The sequence below is a fragment of the Sphaerodactylus townsendi genome, linkage group LG02, assembly GCF_021028975.2.
Source record: "Sphaerodactylus townsendi isolate TG3544 linkage group LG02, MPM_Stown_v2.3, whole genome shotgun sequence".
Taxonomy (NCBI): domain Eukaryota; kingdom Metazoa; phylum Chordata; class Lepidosauria; order Squamata; family Sphaerodactylidae; genus Sphaerodactylus; species Sphaerodactylus townsendi.
In genome coordinates, this window is record NC_059426.1 from 177,447,159 (window position 1) to 177,474,218 (window position 27,060).

Here is a 27,060-nt window from a genome sequence, read left to right on the forward strand (position 1 = left end):
AAGAACAGAACTGTGATTTCCAACCTTTATTTCACTCATGTACCCCTTGAAGAAGAAGAAGAGGAGTTTGGATTTATATCCCCCCCTTTCTCGCCTGTAGGAGACTCAAAGGGGCTGACAATCTCCTTGCCCTTCCCCCCTCACAACAAACACCCTGTGAGGTGGGTGGGGCTGAGAGAGCTCCCAGAAGCTGTGACTAGCCCAAGGTCACCCAGCTGGCGTGTGTGGGAGTGCACAGGCTAATCTGAATTCCCCAGATAAGCCTCCACAGCTCAGGTGGCAGAGGTGGGAATCAAACCCGGTTCCTCCAGATTAGATACATGAGCTCTTAACCTCCTATGCCACTGCTGCTCCCTTGGCAACCCATTTCCCTAAAACTGTACCCCCATATAGCAAACACACGATGCAATTTTTTTTACGTACCCAAAATGCTCTGGTGCGTACCCGCTGGTTGGGAACCACTGGTGTAGGCAACTGGGAAAGGCAGTGGCAAAGACAGCTCACCTGGGAAACGCTGTGCTGTTTCTCCATGGATCAGCAATGACCCAGCGCCTGCACAGAGCACCTTTACCTTTTACCTCAGGTGACTGTCCTCCGCAAACCAAAGCAAGTAGAATCATAGAGTTGGAAGAGACCCCAAGGACCATCAAGTCCAACCCTCTGCTATACAGGAACACACAATCAAAGCGCTCCTGACAGATGGCCATCCAGCCTCTCTTTAAAAACCTCCAAAGAAGGAGACTCCACCACTCTCAGAGGAAGTGAATTCCACTGTCCAACAGCCCTGACTGTCAGGAAGTTTTTCCTGATGTTTAGGTGGAATCTCTTTTCCTTCACCCGGAACCCGTGACTCCTGGTCCTAGTCTCTGGAGCAACAGAAAACAAGCTTGCTTCCTGTTCTCAACAGGAGACACGGCAAGAGCAGGTCAGTGTGATACCACAAAGATTTATTATTTTTAATGAAAAAATACTGAAAAGTGTGCCACAGTGTTCATAGCTCCATTGGAATAATACAAAGTTATGTCGTCTGAGGAACAGTCTTAACACTGTAGAAAAGAAATGTGGTTCTTTAAATTATGCCCCTCAAAAAAAATTAAAAAAGGAAGGAAGGAAGGAAGAGAAAGAGAAAGAAACCTGTAGAAAAGAGATGCTTCTTACACACTGGCTTAAAAGGAAAAGGTTAGTCAGAGGTAATAGTAAATTATGGTTACAGTCTATCTGCCTTACATCTGCCCGTCAGCGTTAATTTCTGAATGAGCTGCGTTAGCACACCGTTCGAGTCTGCCGCCCCAAAAGAATTTCAGTGAAACCAGGAGAGACAGAGTTTGCATCGGGACATTAATATCGAGGCATCTTATTTCCCAGGACACAAGAACATGGCTGTTTTAGGTTTGCAGGCATTTTTCTCGAGTAAAAATGTTTTTTTTAATTTTAGCAGACTAATGTTTGCACTTAAAAAGGGGTGGAGGAGGGAGAACTTGGTCGAAGAGCGGTTACGGAGACCCCCTTGGCAGAGGGGCTAAAATGCTACCGCCGGCTGGGCCGTACAGGTAAAACCGGCAGGGACTGAGAGCAGCCCCTTCAGAGAGACTTCATTAGAACAGCGGATGGTCTGAGAAGCAGAAGGACAAATAATTGCAGAAGGAGGAAACCCAGACATGCATTTAAACCTGAAACATCCGTGCGCCTCACGTTCAATTAGATTGGTCTATGATGTTCAATAAGTTATATCCCCCCCCCTTCCCTCCCCTCCCCCCCCAGCCAAAATCAAACAGGGTCTGGGTGCGATTGGATGCCGCCCTCTTCGTCTTCTTGGTCTTGCTTGTACATGAAGGTGAGAAGAAAGAGAGCGATGTCCATAGATGACCAGTAAGCCGTGTGCGACGTGACGGCCGACCAGTATCGGCTCTCCACCAGGCCTTCCCTGAGCTCAAAGTCGATCCTTCGCTCCAGCTCCACTGGGCAGAAAACACAAACAGCACCGTCAGGAAGAATCGCCCCCAACAACGCAGCCGTCCCAAGGAGAGAGCCTCGGCCCCGCCTGCCCTGCTTTTCCCCTCCGCCATCTTTTGGGGTACGGAGAAAGGGGCAAAGCAGATCTCTGGGGCCGGAGCCGCCGACTTACGTGTTGGGTCCAGGAAGCCGGAGCTGCTGTGAGGGAAGGTCTGCGTGCCAATGGACGCTTGGCTAGAGGCCGGCTTCTTCTCCTCGGCTTCCGACCCTTCTTTCCCCGGTTCGAGTGCCTGGGAGGCGGGGGCGCTGGAACGCCCAAACCTCGAGAAGAGCATCCCTCCGAGGCCTTTCCCAATGCTCGCCGCTCCTGTGATTAGGCATAAAACAAGACCAGTTAAATCCTGGAGGGACCAAAGTGCTTGGGGCCAAAACAGATGTCAGGATTAAGGAACAGAGGATGCTGAAATAGACAGCCACGCGCTCTGTTTTCCCATCCCTCACGCATCTGGGACCCCTGTACCTATGGGACAGTCTCTCCTGGTACTTTGCCCAAAGATCACTTAGATCTGCAAACAAGAACTGGCTGGTGGTACCCAACTTACCTTGAGTGAACTCCACCATTCAAAATGGTGCACAATAGTTACAGCAAAGATCGGGGAACTGGGTTATGACAGTGACTCCTTCAATATGCTAACCTTTACTGAAACTTTTGCCCTCATTAAAGAGAGGCTGTTAGCAATGGACTATCAACAACTGCAGAGCTTGGCAAATAAATCTTGTTCACCAACAAATATGTCAATTCCTTTCACGCAGGGATACCCAGCCTATTATATTCACAAATCCCATACACAGGAGAGCCTATATGCTGGCTAGATTTAACATCATGCCATCTCCGCTACATAGAGGAAAACTTAAAGGTCTTCCAAGCGATAAGAGGTTCTGTCCCTGTAGAATAGGACAGCTGGATTCCATCCCACACATTCTCCTGAACTGCGTATTATACCAAGAACTCCGATCCAGCCTGCTATCCCAAGCTATAGACCCTATGATTGATTATACTGAATCAGATAAAGTAGTTATGCTTTTAAACTGTCAGGATTTTCATTGTTGCCTTATAGTGGCAAAGTTTTTGTCAGAAGTTTGTAAACTGAATGTATGACCAACGCGAAGTTTTTTACTATTCACTTTTTAACTGGAACTGTATTTTTATACTATCATGTATATGCTAATAAAGACTTATTGAATTGAACTGTCTCTGGCCCAAAGGAAGTTTGGATTGCCTCAGCCAGGGCAGAGTGCTCTGTCTGATGAGACCAGAGCCCTGCCGGACCTGTGAGAAAGAGGTGTTCCACCAGGAGTATGGTTGGGGCAGCGACAGGTTCATAAGCCCTCCCCTTTCCTTTTTACTGAATTCCATCATCGATCCCGTCAATGTGGGATATTGTGGGTCTGTAATATGTAATTTTATGTTTATTTGAGATTGCTCTTGATATTTTAACTTATATTGTTTATACATTTATATCATCGTGAACACGACGCGAGCCGCCACACGCCCGAAAGGGGAGGGGCGGTAGAGTAAATCCAATAAATAAATCAAGACAGACAAACACAACCCTGCCCACATTATGTCGTCTCTACCCACACCCCCCCCCTTTGCTGGTGGTGATAGGGTTGAAGGTCTGAGCGGGACACGGGTAAGTTATGTCAGCATTTAGAGAAGAAGAAGAGTTTGGATTTATATCCCCCCTTTCTCTCCTGCAGGAGACTCAAAGGGTCTGACAATCTCTTTGCCCTTCCCCCCTCACAACAAACACCCTGTGAGGTAGGTGGGGCTGAGAGAGCTCCGAGAAGCTGTGACTAGCCCCAGGTCACCCAGCTGGCGTGTGTGGGAGTGTAAAGGCTAATCTGAATTCCCTAGATAAGCCTCCACAGCTCAGGTGGCAGAGCGGGGAATCAAACCCGGTTCCTCCAGATTAGATACACGAGCTCTTAACCTCCTACGCCACTGCTGTAGAGACGAGACCCGCCATATGCAAATGGTGGCGGCTGTGCATTTATCATCACATCTATTTCAGCCTACCAATCAGTGAGGGCAAGAGAGGCCACGTGACTCCGAGGGGCAAGGTCAAAGCAGGACAAACGTGGGCCAGCTGATGGGCTCATCGCAAGTGATCAAACATGGTCTTGACCACACAGAACACATTTGCAAGAGAAGAATCGAAGCGGTCCCCTAAACTTCTGGTCTGCACATATAACGTTAGCCCTTTGGCACTGCTCTAGCTTCTCGTCAGCTTCTGGGGCGAATCCACAGTGTCGTGGAAAAAGGAATGTGACTAGACGCGTGGCTGCCATTTTGGAGGAGGCTACATATTGATTATAACCTTTATCGTACTCCTTTACATTTACCCGATCTCCCCGATTTAATTAGATTACACTACTGGTTGGACAATCCTGATCCTTCTCTCTGTCTGATAGTGGCAGACTTGCTCCTGGAAATTACTAAACGCCAGTAGATTTCCTTCGACCTAACATTTATTTCCTGTTTTGTATATGCTTTTTAATCCGTTTTTTAAATTATTGTTGTACTGTTTATGCCGATAAAGGCTTGCTACGAGTCATAACCTTCATCTTGGTGCTCAGAACAGAGACTGACACTTGTGTCAGCAGAGTGCTAAATTCAGTGAGTGGGCATTTCTGGACACACCCCCAGACTTTTGCTGTGGCTACAAACTTTGTTCACATTTTCACCACTGCTGCTGCTGTTGCTGCTCCTGAGACGGCTGGCCGCTGCCTTGATTACATGAGCGGTGATGGGGAACGCTCACATACAAAGCTTGAAAGTCAACAATTTGTACTTCGAAGCGACCGTGGTGATGATTCCTCTGATGCTGCTGCCACCTGGTGGCCAGAACACTATCAGAGATTTTTTTATGCTGTCTCTTCAAAGAGGCAGCGTAACATGGGCAGAAAGTAAAAGCAATATGATAAAATCAGAAAAACAACATGAAGAGAATGAGAAATATGAAAACAAGCAATTAATCCTTGGGTATAAAGCTCCCCCGGCGTTCGCCATTCAGCAGCCTAAGATTATTGTTCTTCAGGCAACCCTGACAGATGGTGGGACCAAGCCAATATTTCACCACAGGGAAACGTACGATTTTCTTCTTCCAGTTTGTGTGCCTGTTGTAACTGTGCAACTGTGGTGTGGTGGTGAAGGAGAGCTTCTAAACTGCACGCAAACCATGCGGCCCAAGAGTGAGTGTTTCGAAGGAGGCGAACACAAGGCACTTTTAAAAATCCTTCTTGCACATGAGGGTTTGGGTGGGAAGAAAAAGTTTGGCTTTATATCCCACCTTTCTCTCCTGTACGGAGAGGTGGCTTACAAGCTCCTTTCCCTTCCTCTGCCCACAATAAGCCCCTTGTGAGGCAGGTGGGGCTCAGAGAGTTCTGAGAGAACTGGGACTAGCCCAGGGTCACCAAGCAGGAGTGGGGACACACTTCTGGTACACCAGATAAGCCTCTATCGCTCAGGTGGAGGAGTGGGGAATCAAACCTGGTTCTCCAGATTAGAATCCACCTGCTCTTAACCACTACATCACACTGGAAACCAACCTGCTCATGGCTCCAGAGGGAAAGGGGGAAAGTGCTCCAAGTGCTTCAAGTGCCAGAAGCGTTCCCTGGTCCCAGCTCTGTGCCCCTGTGCCCGCGCAACCCCCATGTGAGACTGCACTGAAGACATGACGACAAACGACACTTTTTAAAGCCCCTGTCCTTGTTCCTAAGGAGCACACAGTAGCATCTATTCCAGGGGTCTGCAACCTGCGGCTCTCCAGATGTTCATGGACTACAATTCCCATCAGCCCCTGCCAGCATGGCCAATTGGCCTTTCCTCTCTCTCTCTTGATGGCTTAACACAGATCACAGATAACTGGGCTAGTGACCCTGGCGAGCAACTCCCCAATTGGCCATGCTGGCAGGGGCTGATGGGATTTGTAGTCCATGAACATCTGGAGAGCCGCAGGTTGCAGACCCCTGATCTATTCAATGGTTGTTTGCTTGTTCTGAGGTTATATATATACATAGAGAGGTAATGTAAGTGAATAACAGATCTGTTCTCTCTCATTCAAGGAATCTCTCTTTTCATAAACTTACATTTTGATTTTCAAGGAAGACAAACATGGAAGAAGATAGACAGCAGGAGGAAAATTTAAAAAAGGAGATCTGAACTTAAGGTCAAGAAGAAGATAATGACGAATGACGTTGATTAATACGATATTATCATGTTTAAATGGTTTATTGAATATTATGATTTTTTACATGATAATGATGTTTAGTAATAAATAAGTAATGGACATATAAGATGGAATGTTGGGAAAAAGGAAACTATTTAGAAAATGTAATTTAGAGATAAGTTCAGTATTAGAAGTATTGTTATTTTCCAGCAAAAATGTACATGGCAGAGTAATAAATATAGAAAAGGGAGTAGACCTGGAACTATATACAGAGCTAATTAATGAGGTAGAAGAGTTTACCTTAGAAATAGATGAAAAGATCCCGATCCAATCCCCCCTCCCCGATCCCTGTTCGCTTTTGAACCTCGTGGTCGAGTGGGGATTTCACCCCCCTATGGAAATCTGAAATAGTTACCCATTATACTTGCTTTGCCTATATTCGTTATGGACTCTCCGTAGTGCCGCCGCGCCATGACGGGCGATGTCGTCGGGCTGGGTATCGTCGGGACGGACTCGCTCTCAGAGACTGAGGTAGGTTCTTTAGTCGGGTTGAGGAAACTTGGCTTCATGTGCTCGTAAGGTAGCGGGTTTGTGGTGTTGTACCAGTGGATCTGGACAGGGGAAATGTTGCTATAGTGCTTCAGGATTAAAGGTTCTAGTCTGTAGGCCTGCAAGCGAAAAGAGATAAGAGTGAGACGTCTATAAACACTGGCCATAGCCATTCCCATCTATAGATGGGCAAACTTGTTCTTCACAGTGAACCATTCATTTCTTCAAAGGGTCGGCAAGTAAAGCAAAATGACTGAATCGAACCGTCCTATTTCAATACACATTTCAGGGCAACTGAATTCTTAGAAATGGCAAGTCCACCCCTCTGCAGCCCTTCATTAACTTTACACCATGACACAGAGAAACAGACATGTTAGAAAAAAAAGAATCACCACTATCTTTAAGAGTGCAATGTCAACGTTAGCCCAAATAAACTCAAAAATACACAGGTTGCACTCTGGCTGTGTCCAATCTTATATATTGATCTTACATATAATTAAACAACTTAACACTTCTATTTGTATTTACATTTCCTTATTTCTCTGACAAAGTTCTTAAAGATACAGCATAAGTCTTCCAACTCTTATAACTAAACATAAATAATCACTTAGTCCATTCAATTCTTTGTTCAGAAACAAAGCTTCAGTTCCATATAGTCCATTTTCCAATTCTGTAGGTTCTACATAAAAACGTCTCGCGCGTATAGAACGTTTTTCGTGCATCTTCCTCAGTATGCCAGTATGTTCAGTCAACTTCCAACAGTTCTTTGAGGCTTCTAATGGGTATATTGGCTCTCTTGTTAAGAGTTGCCCGCTCCCATCTCTGCCTTCCGTTTGTAAGGACTAAGTGATTATTTATGTTTAGTTATAAGAGTTGGAAGACTTATGCTGTATCTTTAAGAACTTTGTCAGAGAAATAAGGAAATGTAAATACAAATAGAAGTGTTAAGTTGTTTAATTATATGTAAGATCAATATATAAGACTGGACACAGCCAGAGTGCAACGAGTGTATTTTTGAGGAAAAAAAAGAATGCCTTAAGGGATAAAAAAAATTTAGAACAAAGAAGGTATTCTAAATTGCTCTATCTGTACAGTGGTTCAGAAAACAGAGACATGCAAGAATGCACATCTGTGCTCAATTGTAAAATGTCAAGAGTATTAGAAAGGAGGTCACTTTGAAATCACTGGAGCACTGCAGTTCTGAAAGATGACCGAACAGAACCTTCCTGGGCAAATCCACATTTCAGTGCCCCTACCCTAGAGAGCTGCCCAGATCTAAAGTCCGCCGTGACACGGTTTTTAAATGATATCTTTTATTTTTATTGATTTTGGATTTATATCCTGCCCCATCGTCGAAGGGCTCTGGGTGGGTCACAACACAATACAGACATTCCACTAACATTAAAAATATCAATCCGCATCTAAAATTAACCAATTAACATTTGAAAACAATCTAAAACAATTTACAACAACACTATGATGGTAATAAGATGGCTTGTCCATCTCATCTGTAGCTAGTTCATGCCGTTTTATATCTGCGAAGTGTATTTCAGAAAGCATATCTCACCAGATACAAAATGATTGCTAATGAAGATGTGATGGAATGTTTGATCCAGCATTTTCCAACCGCTTTAACACACAATTTGAAAAGACAGAGCCCGGAAGAAAACTATGCAGCCTTTCAGAGCCATTGGGCGATTCCGAAAGGTCAGATTCACTTAGGAAACCTGGTTCTGCGAGTTGGAAGCCGAAACAGCTAGTCAGTGCTCTGAGGTCACCAAGACCACTCCACCCCCCAAACTCTGGAGCAGTTCTGCATTCTGATAAAACATTTTTGGGACCATTAACAAAGCCCAGGCGACTGAACACATTCATGTACATTCGTTTGCCCCGCCTACTGTCCGGTCTGTGTCTGTCACTTCAGCTGTGACAACGGACTTCTTCACTCTGCGCTTTCCTTTTTATTTATTTATTGGTTGGGTTTATATACCGCCCTCCCCCTCAATCGTGTCCCTTTATGCTGCATCAATTTCTGCTTTCAAGCGCATCACCGGGATGCAACGCTGCATGTACACACAAACTTAGTCGACAGAATTAAATACCCAAAAAGGTCATGAGCGAATGTATGGCCAGCAAATCCAACTGGTAAAATTATGTAAATAATAAAAAATATAATATAGAGCAAATAATGTATATTAATTTATTTATTGGATTTGCATCCTACCCTATCCCCGCAGGGGATATACAAATGCAATAAACAAACAAACATACATCTATTGCCAGCTAAAAGCAACAATACAAACAGGGCCCTTAACAGCACATGTCGGCATAATACAAATAAACAAACAAATTCAGTTTCCAACCCTGATGGAACTGGATTTGCCTATTTGTGTTATAATTAGGCATGAGCACTGAAATTATCAATAAATTTCGAGTTCGGGTTTTTTTAACCCGGGAATATTCGGTAAAGCCGAATCGGCTTCATCCATCGACTTTGTTCGGCTGTTATTGAAAATATTTGGGTTAAAAAAACCCCAAACCTGACATTTTTCAGTTTTCCCTCACCGTTTGCTGAGTTCCGTGCATGAAGGATCTACCATCTCTGGGGGTCACCAGAGAGTTATCTGGCTTTTTTGGCCCCAGGTGCATGTAGCTTTTTGAATACACCTTTTTTAGTCAGTAAAGAAAACCCAAAAAAAATCCCTAATATGGTTTTTTTTTTCAAAGTATTCTGTGATTTTGGGTTTACCAAAATCATCAAGCCTAGTTATAACTGTGCATAATAAATATGTTTGTAATGTAGGCTTGGGTATTTAATTCCGGTATTTTACGGTTAAAATTTCCCCCCTCTTTTGTTAGTTTAGTCCATCTGGGCACCTCTGATGATCCCTTTGTACAGGATCCCTTTGCATTTACTATCCAATCAGCTGATTTCAGAAATACTGTTGAGCAGGAACCGAGGCAGGAAATCCCACGGCTATTTTCTTCCCTTCCAATGGGAAACAAGTCATCAAGACGCTCTCCTGCCCAAGGCCTGTCTAAATGAAAGGGAACAGCCAACGGGAAAGCTCTTCCAAAGGCCCCCTTCCATTCAGATGGGGCTGCTCAAGAGAAGGTCTGTGACTTGTGCCTCATGGGTCCAAGTCCACCTTGCACTCCGCTGTCACCCTTAATGGTACCCCCAAACCCCACCACATGAGGGGGCCGCCTCACCTTGCCTCAGGGTAGGGCCGCCTCGGCTCTCGAGGTGAAAGCTTGTAACTGCACTAACACTCACCACTGGATCTGTTGGATGAAAAATGTTTAGCAACCGGTTACAAAGAGTTCTGGGCAGAATGTGATCTTGGCTTCCACTGTTTCCTGGACGGATGCCGCGCAAGGCCAAAAACACTGCTAATGGAGATCCCATACAGAAGAAATTCTCAACCTACGGAGACATTTCAGTCGATATTAACAGGCGGAGAAAACGGCAGCTTGCGAGCACATGCTGGTTCAGCCTCCCCCCCTTCTTCCGGCCGCGATCTCGTTGCCTCAAACCAGCCATTACAAACTGAGGAAAACCACAGTATAATAGTGAGTCACCTGTCTACTTTTCGACAGCAACAAACAGCTGAAACAGGCTACTGGCACAGATTGTAACACTGCAAATAGTCTCTCTAGAAATCTCACCCCAAAGAGGTGCTTCCATAAGAGGCAGGGAAGAAAAGAGGACTCTGCGGGCAGTTGCAGAGTGTAGCCACGTCAGTCTGAAGTGGAAAAGCTGGGTTCAAGTCCAGCAGCAACTTAAGAGAGCCACGATATTTTCATGGTATGAGCGTTCGAGAGTCAAAGCCTCGTAAGATTCGTCAGGAGCTTTGACTCCAGAGACCATCAAGATTTTGGGTGCATGGCAGATAGGTGGGGGTGGAAATTAATCGGTCTGGGATCAAAACTATGGTGTTGGGAATTTATGCTCCAAATGAAGACAGAAATGTGTTTTATAAACATCTTATTGATAAGCTTTTTGAATTTTTGAATGAAAGATGGTGCACGCTGGATGGTTGGAATGGAGTTATATTGCCAAAATTGGACAGATTTTCTGAAAATGACATAAAAAAACACAAGGTAATTTGCCAAAGACTTCCTTTTGACTTGGTGGATAATTTGGGTTTTGTTGATGTATGAAAATTGAAAAAGGTAATTCAGGAGAGTATACTTTTTTTCAGAAAGGCATAGATCTTTCCCGAGAATAAATGTAAGAGTCTTTAAGGTCTTGGCATCTAAAGTCTGTAAAGAAGAAATATTACCTAAGGCCTTCTCTGTACCACAATCCTATAAGTATGGTATATAAAAGAGAAATCTAACACTTACAGATGGAGACTAAATGAAATTATTCTCCAAAGGACACAATTGTTCAGGACTGTGAGAAAAACTTACAAGATTTTGTTGAATTTAATCTGAATAAGGGAACAGATGGTTTGCGATGCATGGAAAGCTTTTATGGGAGGATACCTTAACCAACATAATTCTGAACTTAAGAAAAAGAGACAAGATATAGAATGTCTTAGAGGAGGTTAGAAGAAAAGAGGAACGGAAAAGAACATAAAGGAAACAAGAATATTTTCACACAAATCAAACATTTTACAACAGCAGATATCTACATTACTTAGACTAAGAAATAAAAAAACCCTGAAATTTGCAAAGCAAAAGAACTTTGAATTTGTAAATAAACTGGGAAAATGGCCACCATATAAACTAGGAAAAGAAAAGACCTTTATTTTGAAAATACAAGAAGACAATATTTTAACAAAGTGTCAATTCAAAAAAACATTTTACAATTATTATATGAATTTATATTAAGGACAAGAGATCTGTGGACAAAAATAGAAGAATCTCTTAGCAAACAAAAGATACCCAATATTACAGAAGGACAGAAACAGATTTTGAATGGTGGAGGCTACAAAAAATTAAGGCAGAAAAAATTCTGGGTCCAGATGGTATATCAAATTTGTCTCACAAGTGTTTTGAAGATGAAATGTTACAATCTTTACAAAACACAATGAGATCCATTTCATAGGGGAAAATGATGCCAGAATCATGGGAAAGATGCCAATGTGGTACTGATACCTAAAGAAGGGCAAGACTCAATTTTTGCAAAAAAAGATTATTATTACTGAATAAGACTATAAGGGGTTTACGACCATTTTAGCTGACTGATTGAAAATAGCATTGCAAGAGGTTACTCATGAAGATTAATGTGGATTTTTTATCTAAAAGAAAATTAAACAACAATGTTAGAATGATTCTAGATATTCGTGCTCCCGTTGTTGGATTTGTGATGGGGTTTGACTTTAGGGACTTTCAATTTTGGGGGAAATGGTCTTTCGAGAGTCAAAGCTCCTGACTGCTGGACTCGCATCTCTGCGGAGGTGTGGAGGGGGGAATGGTTCCCGGTGCTACACCTGCTCTGGCTGCCCTCACCACGCCCCCCACGCGCCCCGTTTACCCTAGCCTGGCTGGGCCGCCGCTGGGAAGCCTGGCAGGGTGGGGCTGAGGGGTGCCCCGTGGCAGCCCAGTCAGGCTGCTCCTTTGCCCAGTGAAGACTCTGCCGGCTGAAGGAGCAGCCTGACAGGGTGGACCCAAGGGGAGGGGTGTGGAGGGTGATTCTCCGTCCCCCCCCGCGTGAACAGCTGGCGTGCGCCCGGAGACATGTGACCCCACGTGACCCTGTGAGCGCTCTGCCTCTGCATCTCTGACTTTGGGTCGTCTTGAAGGAGCCACTGGACTTGAAGCTGGCTGTATGACTCTGCAGGGCATCCCTCCCATTGGACATCTGCTCAGCCGTGACTTTATGGGAAGTTGAGAGGCTTGTAACATGGCTGAACTAAAGAAAGCGCTCCACTGGTTATCACCCTCCCCCTTCTAGTTCATCACAGACCATCAAGAAAGCAGCAAAGCAAGCTGTATATTGAAAAAGCAAAACCAAACCACTTGTCCATCTAGGCCCAGACTGTCTCCTCTGATTGGTTCTCCAAGGTCTCAAACAGACAGTGTTTCTCCCCATTCCACGGCCTGTGAGCCTTTAAGTGGAGATTCTGTGGCCTGAGCCCTCCTGTAGCTGCTCTGTTACTAACAGCCACACTGTCAGTGCTGACCCCGGCCCGCAGTGGCGTAGCGCCTATGGGGTGGGGGGCACTGCGGCATTGGCGCAGGGCACGCACGCACCCTGGGCACAGTTTCCCCTTGCTCCGCCCCTGCCAGCCCTTCGAGAACTCTCTTCTTGGGCACAGAGATGGCAGCTTCTGGGCATCGTGTGCTTATCCTCCTTGCCCAGTCTTTGTGCAACTCCTTCTGAAACCTGCTTTTCTCTGATGTTTTTGGGAGGACACACTGTCCAAGCAAGGTATCATGCTGTCTGGATGGGGCAGTGGGCCCTTTCCAAGGCCGTGCCCACCCCATTTCCCTTCCTCTCGGGGCCACCACTCCCCCTCCTAACGAGTCACCCGGGGGGGGGGGGGAGGGCTTAAAAATTTAAATTGCTACTTCGTTACAGCAATTGCCAGTTTCTTAAAAGTCCTCAAAAAGCCCCTCAGGTGAGTCAACAGGAAAGAAATGCAGTTAAAATTAAGGCTGATGGAGAAAACTCTCGACATTTTGATGCTGATACAAATGGCTCTGCAACTGTAGAAGCAATGTTTGCAGAGGAAAATACGGACATGCGAACGCAACCCAAGTGCATGCAAGAAGCGCCCATCAGCTGGCTAGCTTGGTTCAAGGTGCAATATGCATATAATAAACGCAGGTACAGTGCATAGACAATCAATCATGAACAAATGGGCCCCTTCCGCACATGCGGAATAATGCACTTCCAACCCACTTTGCAGCTGGATTTTACTGTGCAGAATAGCGGAATCCACTTTCAAACAATTGTGAAAGTGGATCGAATGTGCATTATTCTGCATGTGCGGAAGGGATCAAGAACTACACCCAGACTAATTGCAATCCCAGAAGTGAAAAATGTAATACAAGAAGAAAAGTGCAAACATCTCAGAACAGAGTACGAAACCAGGCAGAATGTCTAACACAATTCTATAGTCCACGACTGTGCAAAGAATCCAAATGTGGGACGAGCTTGCTGCGGTTGCCCATTTCGTGGTAAAAATTTTCCACTTTTCATTTCAAAGCCTTTCAGATCCCAAGCGTGATACGTCTTAACCTAATGGAAATGGTCACATCTATCAGTTCATCATAATGCACAGCCTATTCCAATGGTGGCAAACCTTTGGCACTCCGGATGTTATGGACTACAATTCCCATCAGCCCCTGCCAGCATGGCCAATTGGCAGGGGCTGATGGGAATTGTAGTCCATAACATCTGGAGTGCCAAAGGTTCGCCACCCACGGGCCTATTCTAGTGACTTCTGAATATACAGGCAAGATTAAAATCTATTGCTGATGAAGTGGAATAATTTTACCAAGAACTGGGCGACGGCGGCAAGCTCTTCCCACATTTGGATTCTTTGCACAGTTGTGGACTGACTGTACAACTGTCCTAGACATTCTGGCTGGTTTTGTAGTCTGTTCCGAGATATTTGCACGCTTCTTATTGTATTAAATTTTGCACTTTTGGAACTGTATGCCGCCTGGGCATAGTTTTTTGTTCATGACTGACAGCTTGGTTCAAGGACCAGCTACACAACCTTCAGCCCCCAGCTATGTCCCCTCCATTCACTCTCTTGGGATTTCTCCAATGGGGTAGGGGAAATGGACACCACAGTGGAAGCTGGGAACCACCTGCAACCCCTGGACGTCCACCTTTTGCGTGAGAGCACGTGTTCTCTTTCTTTCCTACCTTGAATTTTAAGGCAGGTGGTTTGGATATGGCGGAGGTCCTCAGCCCGTGCAACCTCTCTTCTATTTCCTTCAATCTAGGGAGGAAAAACCACTTGCGTGAAAGCTCGGTTTAAAAAAAGCGGACTTGCTTTCTTTTAGGGTCAAACTAGCTATGTAAGCCACTGTGAGGACTGGGGGGATATAAATATTTTAATAAATAAAATTAAATGGGATGAGAGCAGATAAATGTATTTGTGCAAGATGGTGGCATTAGAAAAGACAGAATAAATGGCTTAACTTCTACTTGCCTTCCCCCCCACCCCACAAGGGGCACCTTGTGAGGTAGGTAGGGCTGAGAGAGTTCTGAGGTATGAAACCAGTTCTCTCCGAACTCTCTCAGCCCACGCGGAGGCAGGCAATGGCAAACCACCTCCAAACAACTCTTGCCTTGAAAACCCAGCCTGTGGGGTGGCTGTAACTCAGCTGAGACTTGATGGCACTTCCCACCACCCCAGCTTTCCAGAGTCAGGGCTTCCTTTGACAGGCTCATTCTGCACATGCAGAATAATGCACTTTCAAACTGCTTTCAGTGCTCTTTGAAGCTGTGCGGAATAACAAAATCCACTTGCAAACAGCTGTGAAAGTGGTTTGAAAATGCATTATTTTACGTGTGCGGAAGGAGCCATAGATTTCTCTAAGCTGCTGGGGGAAGATTTCAGCCCAAGCTTTGGGGAGATGCTGCCAGCCACAGCCGGCAAAACCGCTCGTGACAGACCAAAGGTCTAACTCAGGGAGGGGGCCATCTTCACATGCTAAAGAAGCCCCCTTCCCCATTTGATCCTTAGTACCCCCCAGGTACTCTCGCAGCTTCTTTGAATGCGCACTAGATCTGACTGCCTGCAGCTTCTCCCTCCTGGAGAAGAAGAGAAGTTTGGATTTATATCCTGCTTTTTTCAACTGTAAAGAGACTCAAAGTGGCTTACAACTCCTTCCTCTTCCTCTCCCCACAACCCACACCTTGTGAGGTAGGTGAGCTGTAAGAGAACTGGAACTAGCCTAAGGTCACCCAGCAGGCTTCATGAGGAGGAGTGGAAAAACAAACCCGGTTCTCCAGATTAGAGCCCACCGCCCTTAATCATGGCACCTTGCTGGCTCACACTGGTGGAAAGAAGTCACAGCTGACTTATGGCAACCCATTGGATTTTCAAGGCAGGAGACATTCAGAGGTGACTTGCCATTGCCTGACTCTGTGTGGCGACTGTGGACTTCCTGGGTGGTCTCCCATCCAAGAACTAACCAGGGCCGACCCTGCTTAGCTTTCAGGATGAGATCCTGCTAGCCCACGTGACCCAATCAAGTAACTGCTTCACTCGCAATTCCACCAAGCCTGGAGCCTCTCAATAGGCAACCCCCCCCCCCCCCCAATTCTCTCCAACAGTAGGAGGGGAAGCCTTTTACCGCTGCTTGGTTATATAAAACTCTTCTAGCAAATGCTGCTCCTCGAAGCTCATCCAGGTGTCTTCAAGGTCCTCGTACTCCTTCTCGAGCAACTGTTCGTAGAGCCGGACCGGATTCCACCCGGTCATGATGTCGTAGGTGATCACGCAGCCCAAAGAGTGCGACACGATCGACACTTTCCCGCCCTTTGCTCGGAAGTCTGGGTTCCGCGAACAGAAAAGCGTGTACAAGCGGTTCAGCTCCTGCTGAAGACCTTTGACTAACTGGGGAGGAAGAAGAGAAAGGAAGATCATTTGGGTGAACGCTGGGACACACATTTCGAACAAGCAAGCTGCTGATGAAGCCATGTTTGCAAATCACGAGATATACCCAATCCCTGACAAATGCACTGCATGAACCCGCCCCCCACAGTTTCTGTGAGAGAGGTCAGAGGGGGAAGTGAAGCCCAGAGATGTCCCTGCCAATTTGCTATCGAGCCCAATTCAAGGTGCTACCTTTGGCTTATAAAGCCCTAAACACAGGTTGATTCACCACGGGGGAAATATCCCAGGATACGCACAGTAGGCATCCCAGTTCAAGGAGGGACTCCCCACAGCTGCTGGACCAAATCTGTCCCAGTCCTGCCCTGAAATATCCTCCTCATCCCGGGATTTTCAAAAACCGCCAGGAAGGTGGGTTTTTTTTTAGAATCCCGGGATGAGGCCAGTATCTGGGGTGGTGGTGGTGGGGGTGGTGTCATCCTGTTATTTTTCCCACCCTGAGTCTCAGTTTGAGCCGTCAGCCAATCACATCATAGTGGCCTGGGCATGCTCAGAACGGGTGACTCAGGGTGGGCAGGAACACGCCTTTCTTAATATGTTCAGCTTGGCTACAAAGCCATGCAAAGGAAAAAACTGATGTTCAGTACACCTCCTGACGCTCTATGCTTTGTGACGATGTAGCTATGTAGCCGTTGGGGTGGGGGGTGGGGGGAGGGAACGCACGTTCACATTCCTGCCCCAAAGCAACAGCCAATCATGAACTAGCAACAAGAGACGCCGAGCTGATCCCGGGCTCATGGAAAGGAGGTGGACGTCTCGATCCCGGTTTCAACTCGAGACCTCTCTCCAGACATGGCTACGGTGGGGAGGGACAGACCGGGATCAAAAGGTACTGGTATTTTATGGTCCCGGTCCAATCCCAGGATATTTCTCCGGTGGGGAATCAACCATAGAATCACAGATTTGGAATAGTTGGAAGAGATCCCCAGGGCCATCAAGTCCAACCCCCTGCAATGCAGGAAGACACAATCAAAGCACTCCTGACAGATGGCCACCCAGCCTCTCTTAAAAAACCTTTGTGAGATACCTTTGACTCTCAAACAAAATTCCCTGAAAGCCACACGACTGCAGATCAGGCAGCCACCAGCAGGGGGAGCTTTTGCAGACGGATCTGTGCTGCTCACTGGTAGGGAACTTCCGTGCAGTTCCCTACCATGGCGAGGAACTATTCTCAAAACTTTCCAACCTGAACATTTTCTTGGTCTCTAAGGTGCGACTAGACTTAAATCGACAAACAAGAGAAGCCCCCTTGAATGGATGCTCCGAATGTTTACAGATGGGTTTGTACCAGATAATCAATGGACCCAAACAAACCACCAATGCAGACGGGCGGCCTTGCAGTAGAGCAACCACCGTTCTTGAAAAGTGAAAACATTTATATCCCAGCCCTTTTGAAAAGATGCTGAAGACAACAAACAGTACAGAAAATACATCAAAACAAAACGTGCTCGAAAAGCATCAGCGGTACATAAAATAAGTCAGTAATCCATCCCATAATCTACATGCTCATCAACTGTAGGATACTAAGACTTAACTGGACTTAACTTTACCAATAAAACTAGCTCTTCATTGCTTCCTTAGTGATGTAAACTGCTTTAGTAGAGGAGTGTCAAAAAAACGGGATATAACACTAACGAACAAATACATTTTTGTCCTTATCATTCTGTTTTTAAATAAGGGGAAACTGGGAAGGCTTCTCTCACTTGATATTATTTTGCTACCTTTTGGTTGCTCTACCTTAAACTAAAATGCAAAGATCACATGCTCTGACTTTGACTCTCAAAGTTTCTGGGAAATATATTGTTGGAGGCTTTCTCAGCCAGAATTAACTAGAGCAGGGATCTGCAACCTGTGGCTCTCCAGATGTTCATGGACTACAATTCCCATCAGCCCCTGCCAGCATGGCCAACTGGCCATGCTGGCAGGGGCTGATGGGAATTGTAGTCCATGAACATCTGGAGAGCCACAGGTTGTAGACCCCTGAACTAGAGCCAGTGTGGTGTAGTGAACAGTGGTGGATTCTCATCTGGTGAACTGGGTTGGATTCCCCACTCCTCCGCATGAGCGGTGGACTCTTATCTGGTGAACTGGATTTGTTTCCCTGCTCCTACACATGAAGCCGACTGGGTAAACTTGGGCTAGTCACGGTTCTTTGGAACTCTCCCAGCCCCACCTACCTCATAAAGTGTCAGTTGTGGGGAGAAGACGAGAAAGGAGTTTGAAGATGCCTTGAGGCACCATACTAGAGAGAAAAGCAGGGTATAAATCCAAACTCTTCTTCTGTTATGGGTTTTCTGGGCCATGTGGACATCATCTAGTAGTTTTTGCTCTTAACGTTTCATCCAAAACTATGACTGGCATCTATGCGTCCAAATACTTGGCTGAGTCAGGGCTGAGAGCGCGTGACCGGCCCAAGGTCACCTAGCAATTTCCACTATTGCCAATGGAGAAGTGGGAACGTGTTTAAACCCAAGGACCTAGTTCTGCTGCACCCATTACCACGGTACACTTTCAACGAGGTACTTAAAAGACGCACACTTACTTCATCTCTGTAGAGGGGACTTGTGTAATACATTATGTCCATCGCGCTGCTGTTGAGCATATCCCTTAAGCCGCGGACTTTATCTGGAGTAATAGAGTCAACAGTGTCTGAGGAAAGAAGGGAGACCCAACTGTGGTTACTAAGCGGGGGAAGGTTTAGAGTTGGTTTAAGATTAGCCGTTCCAGAGCAAATTCAAGGCAAGTGTCAGGCCTTCCCACGGTACAATGGCTTTCAAACCAACCTCAGGTATTTCCTGGAAGAAAGAAGACTTTCAGGGGTTCAAGAATGGGGGACAATCTTACAAGAAGAAGGAGGAGGAGGAGGAGGAGGAGGAGGAGGAGGAGCTTGGATCTATACCCCCCTTTCTCTCCTGTAAGGAGACTCAAAAGGGCTTACAATCACCTTTCCCTTCCCTCCACCACAACAAACACCCTGTGAGGTGGGTGGGGCTGAGAGAGCTCCGAAGAACTGTGACCAGCCCAAGGTCACCCAGCTGGCACGTGTTGGAGTGCACTAGCTAATCTGGTTCACCAGATAAGCCTCCACAGCTCAAGTGCCAGAGCGGGGTATCCAACCCAGTTCTCCAGGTTAGAGTGCAGTGCACCTGCTCTTAACCACTACACCACGCCGGCTCCCTTGAAAAGAAGACAAGAACACCATTCTTCGCCTATCTAGTGCAAAGAATGCTCCTGTTTTTGCAGTGTTAGCAAGATGGGAGAGTTGCTGGTTAAGGGAGCACAGTGCGGTTGAGGGCAAAATAAAACAGGGTACTGGTGGTTTAACTAAGCAAAGCCTTGCGTCATGCATTCAGAAACTAGTTAAATATGACTAGATATTTTAAAAAGCACCTGCTCTCCATTAAATTTGGGTACTAAATCTGCTGCTAATGCTGCTTTACCTCTACATATGTGTAAGTTAAAGGTCCCTAAATTGAAAGGTGCGTATATAACTGCACACTGCAATGCACTTCCAACAGCCCAGGTGAAGGGCGGCTATTTATGAACTCCTTTAAATCGAAGATTCTTGATTCACTCGTACACGTGTTGTTGTTTTTAATTGTCCTCAACAGCAGAAAGGAAAAAGGTTCTGACTAAATGGACGGTTAAATTTGCCCCCTTTTCTAAATATTGCAAAATTAAGGTTTTTTTAAAATGCTCTCAATTAAAACTGTGTAGTAGATGAGGCAAAATTCTGTGTTGCGGTGTGTTGTAAAAGTTTTTACAAATGTGTCATTAAACTTAAACGATGAACTATGACCAACAACACTCTTTTCTTTTAGCCCACAGCTGCTGGGAAGTGGAATTACTCAGTAGGGCTAACAGGTATTTTCAGCACTAGGCACAAATGCCAAAACCCTTTGCAAGATGTAGGTGTTCTGTAAGAGACAGGCAGTGATTTCTCAGAGGACAAGTTGACAAGAAAACAGCATCCAGACAGCAAAAAGTGTGAAAACCGCCACCATGGGTGCCACGAAAGCCCCTTCCACAACATCAGGTGAAATTACCTCCATCAAGGGTAAGCTTCGATCTCCATTCAACGGGCAGGAACTCAACGTGCGTGGCGTGGTTGCTAAAATATTTGTCTTCTATTTTCCTCGCTGTATCCCGCATCCTAGAAAATTTGAAGTAACGGATGAACTGTAAGCATGCACGGAGACAACTCTGAAGCTTCAGCTAGAATACAGCATTTAATTTGTTCCCTGGAATAAGCAGATTTAAGCATATTACACAATAGCACCAGCTTCTGATTTGTTTGAGGTTCAATTAAAGAGGTATTGGCCAGGGTTCCACAAACCCTAGGCGCCAAGTCACCACAATACCTGGAAAATACCTTCTTTATCTTTATCCTTATTAACCTTTAATAGGCATAGATAGATCAGGATTTACACAGACATATTCTGCAGTCTCAAGTATAGTTCAGTAGCAAGGAAATAGTTCACAAAACTTGACGGTTGACTTCGAGGGATTCAAATCACTTCAGATTTTTTTTTAAGGAAATAGCCAGAGCAAATGACAGTAAATACCCCTACACATCAATGTAAAAATACAATCTAATATAAAATTGCAATAAAAATAGATCTGTTTAGCAAGTTAAAAGCAAAATAATACAGCAATAGGTATCCTACCATGCCGAATATTAGACAGATTGGAGAAGATACCTATCTTTTATAAGAAGTTCTACGTTTGTTTTATATATCATATTTGATATTTAAAATTTGATTCTGTGCCAAATAATAATGAACCACCTGGAAAATACATTGTAGTGCTTAATAATTCCTGTACTGATTTTATTGTAGTGCCTCTTGGGTATCCTTAGTACAATTACAACGCTTATTTATCGTCTCGCATCAGAATGCAGTGTTTCATGCACATGAAGGTGAGGTCTTTGCTTACTAATATATTAACTTTACAACATTCAAGCTGCTATCTTTTTGTGGCTGGCCTCGGAGTCAAAACTCCTGTCTCCCATCCAAATGCTAGCTAGGGTCAGAACTGAAAGTGTGTGATTGGCCCAAGGACAGCTAGTAAGCTTCTATGGTGCGAGCGGGGATTCGAATCTGGGTTTTTCGTGTCGTAGCCTGGCATCTTAACCACTAGACCAGCGATTCCCAACCAGGGTTCTGTGGTACCCTGGGGTGCCGTGAGCATGTCCCAGGGGTACCGCAGCAATCCTGCTGGCCCCTCTCACTTTTGTGGTGTCTCCCGCTGGCACCAGCAAGGACATGGAGCTGGCCCAGGGGGCAGGGCCTGCCGCAAGGTCAGCAGCCACTTCCTGCTGCCCCTCCCCCAGTGCTTCCCTTCACCCTGGGAGGGGAAGGGGAGGTGGCAAGCAGGGACACTGGGAGGGGAAGGTGGGGGGATGGCAGGGGTACCATGAGATATGAAGAGTGAGGTCAAGGGTACCGTAACATTGAAAAAGTTGGGAAACACTGCACTAGACCATGCTGCCTAAACTGCTTCACACTCAATCAACCGGTAATGGTTATTATTGACAATAAACTGCTTCACAGTTTAGGCAGCATGTTGTGAGGATAAAACCAAGAAAAGAGAACGATATCGCACACTTTCAGGAAAACAGAATTAAAACAGTAGTTACAATTAGTTCTTAAAACTAAGGGAGGGAAAACAATTGTACATGTAATACTATCTATAACTCAACAAACTAATAATGGTGATTATTGACAATAAAAAATGACATCCTAGTGATCTTAAGATGATGCTTACCAAAATAATCTCATAAAAACATAAAATCCAAATGCAATGCCTGATAAACCTGGTAACGATGCTGGACAATGCTATAATATACATTCAACCCATCTAGAACAAGAAAAAACCACTAATGGATGGTTACTATTATAAATTTCTAGAAATGTTCCCATATTATAAAATCTGAGTGGGTATATTTTTATTTTGTTTCATAATGTGATTAACAGCCCAATCCATCGGGGGGGGGGGGCAGCTTCTGGGAGCAGCACAGCCTGGCGCCAACACATCTGCCCCCTCTGCTGGCACGAGGGGCAACGAGAGCAAACATGCCAGTGTCCGGCCGCCCCACAGCTCCGCGGCTGTGAAACCCAAAGTGGGCATCGCCATTATGCTGGCGCCTGAGCAGAGTTATGCAGGCAACAACAACAGCAGCAGCAGCAGCAGCAGCAGCAGCAGCAGCAGCAGCAAAGAACGGAAAACTCACAAGGCAGTGTTTTTGATAATCCTCCCTTGGTCCATTTTCTGCCCAACGCCATGGACGACAAACACAATGTGGGTGGTAGGTGACGGCTTGTCTTCTAACGTTGCTTCTTCCACGTAGCCTCGATGAAGCCTGGTCCCGCTGCTTGAAGCTGCGGAAGAGAAGCAAAAAGCATTTCACTTCAGGTGGCAAACCACCTCTCACCTGGGCAGCTGCAGCTAGAAAAATCTCCACCAGGTAACGGGGCAAAGAGGCTTCTGGAAAGGGAAACGAACCATGCCGATGCGAAGCTGGTATCGACCAGGAAGTGGGAAACTGATGGAAAGGTTTTTGGGGTAAACACTGCCAACCTTTTTGCTGGCTTAAGTTTACAACGCGGGTCCTTGGCCCTTACATGGAGACTCAAAGGGGCTTACAATCTCCTTTCCTTTCCTCCCTCCCCCTCAACAAACCCCCTGTAAGGTGAGAGCTCCGAAGAACTGTGACTAGCCCAAGGTCACCCAGCTGGGCTGAGAGCCTCCTCGTGGGTCGGCATGCAGAAGTTAGGGTTCTTGTGCCAGCTATTCATGCTTCCCTTGGGAAATGTGCTTAATGCTCGATTTAGGCGGAGAATGTAGTGATGGCCACAGGCGGAGAGGGCTTTAAAAGAGCACGAGACAGATTCATAAAGAAGAAGCGTTTGGATTTATATCCCCTCTTTCACTCAAAGGGGCTTACACAATCTTCTTTTCCTCCCCCGCCCCTTACAACAAACACCTGTGAGGTGGGTGGGGCTGAGAGAGAACTGTGACTGGCCCAAGGTCACCCAGCTGGCATGTGTTACAGATTACGCGAATAATCTGGTTCCCCAGATAGAGCGCTATCCACAATCAAGTGGCGGAAGCGAGGAATCAAACCCACGGTTCCTCCGGGTGGAGTGCAGCTGCTCTTAACAACCACTACACCACGCTGAGCTCCTACCAGGCGCAGTTCCAATTTCGCCAGAATACCTATGGATTTCCATCAGCCCGCCCCTTTTTTTTAACCTCCTGGTAGGAACTAGGGAGCCATCCGACTTAAAATGATTTTAATTATTTTTAATTATGTATTATTAAGTCTGTATGAAGTTATGTATTATTAAGTATGTCAGGGGCCGCCCTGTGCCCATAAAGGGAAGGGCAGCATAAAGGACTAATAAATAAACTAATAAAATAACACAACCCTGCTCAAGGCCAATTTTTTCCTTGCAGCTAGAAGAATGCAATATTAATTGCCTGCAGCTGCCAGTTCCTCCATGCAGATATTCACTGTGCACTTTCCAGCACAATTCTCAACTGCATGTGCGAAATTCATGCCATACATCCTCTCCTCTGGAGAGCCAGCCTGGTGTAGTGGTTAAGAGCAGCTGCACTCTAATCTGGAGAACTGGGTTTGATTCCCCGCTCTGCCACTTGAGCTGTGGAGGCATATCTGGTGAACCAGATTAGCTTGTGCACTCCCAACACACGCCAGCTGGGTGACCTTGGGCTAGTCACAGTTCTTCTGAGTACTCTCAGCCCTACCAACCTCACAGGGTGTTTGTTGTGGGCCGGGGGGGGGGGGGGGGGGGGGGGGTGGCATAAGCCCCTTTGAGTGAAAGGGGGGATATAAATCCAAGCGCTTCTTCTTTATGAATCTGTCTCATGCTCTTTAAAGCCGTCTACGCCTGTGGCCATCACTACATTCTCCGCCTAAATCAAGCATTAAGCACATTTCCCAAGGGAAGCATGAATAGCTGGCACAAGAACCCTGACTTTTGCATGCCGACCCACGAGAAGGCTCTCAGCCCAGCGGGAATCTTTGTGCTTTTGTTAACTCAATACTAGGAATTCAACCGCCATTCTTCTTCCAAAGCCCTTTGCTCTTTTAAACTGTTGTGGTCTGATGAATGCTGCATTTCCTATTCCTTGCTGCGAAGCAGAAGGAAAAGGCTGAAGAGAGCAAACTGAATTCTCTGGCTGTTTGTCCTGTATTACGCAAGTTGTTTTTCGAGACTTGTAGAACCCCCGGCGTGAAGGCACACAGATTCTTTAAACCATTGCAGTTTGGGAACAGAGGCTACCGTCCGTTTAGAAGAAGAAGAGTTTGGATTTATATCCCCCCTTTCTCTCCTGCAGGAGACTCAAAGGGGCTGACAATCTCCTTGCCCTTCCCCCCTCACAACAAACACCCTGTGAGGTGGGTGGGGCTGAGAGAGCTCCGAGAAGCTGTGGCTAGCCCAAAGGTCACGCAGCTGGCGTGTATGGGAGATGATGCAGGCTAATCTGAATTCCCCAGATGGAAGTGCCTCCTGGCTCCAGGCGTGAGCTGGGAATCAAACCTGGTTTCCCTCCAGATTGAATCCCGTCTCTTAACCTCCTTCCTCTGTGCTTAGCCTGCATAATGGATTACTTTTTTAGAGATGGTGGAAGAGTGTCATCTAGATTTTGCAGCTAATTCCACAGTGAAAAATCCCTCACAGGGTTCCCAAGGCAACAGATGTTCAGAGGTGATTTGCCACTCCCTGCCTCTGTGCAGCAATTCTACTCTCTTGCAGGGCCAGCTAAGGAAATTACCAGCTAAATCATAAATAAATAGAGAGCAGGGCCAACTACCGCCTTAGCTTTACAGAATCTGATATTAAAGATCAGGCCAAGCCCACAGAGCAGCCACAGGCCAAGATAAAGGTGTTGTTTACCCCATTTGCCTGCCTCTGCGCAGTAACTCTAGGTTTGTAATTTGTGGTCTCCTTTAAATTCACAAACCAAGGCCGTTTCCCCACTTTTAAAAATGACGTCAGTTTCATCCGGTGTGGACCTTTTCAGCGCGGGGATTGTGTTCCCTGGCTTCCCCACTGCCCTGCGCTCTGCATGGATCAACAGGCGCCGTTTTCAGCAGCGCCAGAAATGACGCGCGCTGAGGGGGCGCGAGAGCGGCAGAGTCGGGGCAGCTGCGTTGTCACCGCCCCTGTAGTGGGGAGTGCAGCTGGACCCCGCGCTACTTGGCAAGAGTAGCGCGCATGACAAGCAGTGAGTAGAGAATTTGGGGGCTCTGCTCAGATTTCAAGATTTGGTTAGCCCGGGCCATCTAGCCATCCTTCCACAAGAAAAACAACGAATGAGTATTTCAGTCTTCAAGTCTAGGTAAATGTGAGTTTCACATGAGAGCCAGCATGGGATAGTGGTTAAGAGCAGGTGGATTCCAATCTGGAGAACCGGGTTTGATGAGTGGTGGACTCTTATCTGGTGAACTGGATTCGTTTCCCTGCTCCTCCACATGAAGCCTGCTGGTTGATCTTGGGCTGAATCCTGTAGTTCGTTCAGAAGTCCCTCCACCCCAAGAGCAGCAGTGGCGTAGGAGGTTAAGAGCTCGTGTATCTAATCTGGAGGAACTGGGTTTGATGGTCTGCAGCTGCCCGGCAGAGCTGTGGAGGCTTATCTGGGGAATTCAGATTAGCCTGTACACTCCCACACACGCCAGCTGGGTGACCTTGGGCTAGTCACAGCTTCTCGGAGCTCTCTCAGCCCCACCCACCTCACAGGGTGTTTGTTGTGAGGGGGGAAGGGCAAGAAGATTGTAAGCCCCTTGAGTCTCCTACAGGAGAGAAAGGGGGGATATAAATCCAAACTACTACTCCTCCTCTTCTTCTTCTTCCTCTTCTTCTTCTCCTCCTCCTCCATCCCACCTACCTTTCAAGATGTCTGTTGTGGGGAGAGGAAGGGAAAGGCATTTGCAAGCCACCTTGATTCTCCTTGCAGGAGAGAAAGGCGGGGGGATAAATCCAAACTCTTCTAGTCAGCTGAAATGGAAAGATTAGCGCAAGCATGCATTAAAAGCACCTCAAGCAGGCTCACCTTTGGAAAACCCCTGGCTTCCTAGGTATTCGATGGCCGTCCCTTGCGATTTTTTAGATGTTGTCGCCACGGCTGTACAGATGGAGCTTCCATCTACGCATTGCCGAAGTCCACGTGGAGTGCGGCTCAGCACCAGGCTATATGGACAGCTGTAGCAAAAAAGGACTCCCTTTAGGTGATGGGGTACACGTGGCAAGATGTCTCTCGAAGGCAAGCACAGCCAAAAAAGGAGACCAACAGGGAAGGTAGGCCACAAGACTGTATTGGCATGCACTTGCATGCTACCCAGGCACGGCATTTGGAATCACAAGGACCTCGTTTTAGATTCTTTTAGCCCTCCGGCCATAAAGTACCAGGTCAATTGGGAAATACTGAGCCAAGCTTGCTGAAAGATCAGAAACCAAGGGCCACAACTTCACGGGGTCACAGATCCGAGTTCTACCCTGCTGATTTCCCCACCGGCCTTCGACCTTCCGCTGTCATGGCCAAACCTCTAAAAGACTGGATTCTGAAGTCCCAACAAAATGTGGCTTATCTGCCAGTCAAAAGTAAGAAATCCTGGCTAGGGCCAAAACTTCTGTGCCTGCTTGCTCCTCTTCCCAGGAGAGGGTACATTCTCGTGCAACAGTTTTTGTGGTCATGTGGCCTTGAGGAGT

At 46.3% G+C, this 27,060-nt stretch overlaps 1 protein-coding gene across 1 annotated transcript; it reads right to left on the reverse strand.

Moving 5' to 3' along the window:
- Positions 1 to 926: 926 nt before the first annotated feature.
- On the reverse strand, positions 927 to 26,699 carry DDHD1 (DDHD domain containing 1). The gene is made up of 10 exons (XM_048486104.1): positions 26,405 to 26,699; positions 22,557 to 22,704; positions 20,371 to 20,477; positions 18,867 to 18,973; positions 16,005 to 16,267; positions 14,566 to 14,641; positions 10,012 to 10,161; positions 6,601 to 6,853; positions 2,126 to 2,320; positions 927 to 1,958 (listed from the first exon to the last, which is right to left on the reverse strand). The coding sequence occupies exons 1-10, from the start codon at positions 26,682 to 26,684 to the stop codon at positions 1,768 to 1,770; spliced, it is 1,770 nt and encodes a 589-aa protein (XP_048342061.1). The 5' UTR covers positions 26,685 to 26,699; the 3' UTR covers positions 927 to 1,767.
- Positions 26,700 to 27,060: the final 361 nt, after the last annotated feature.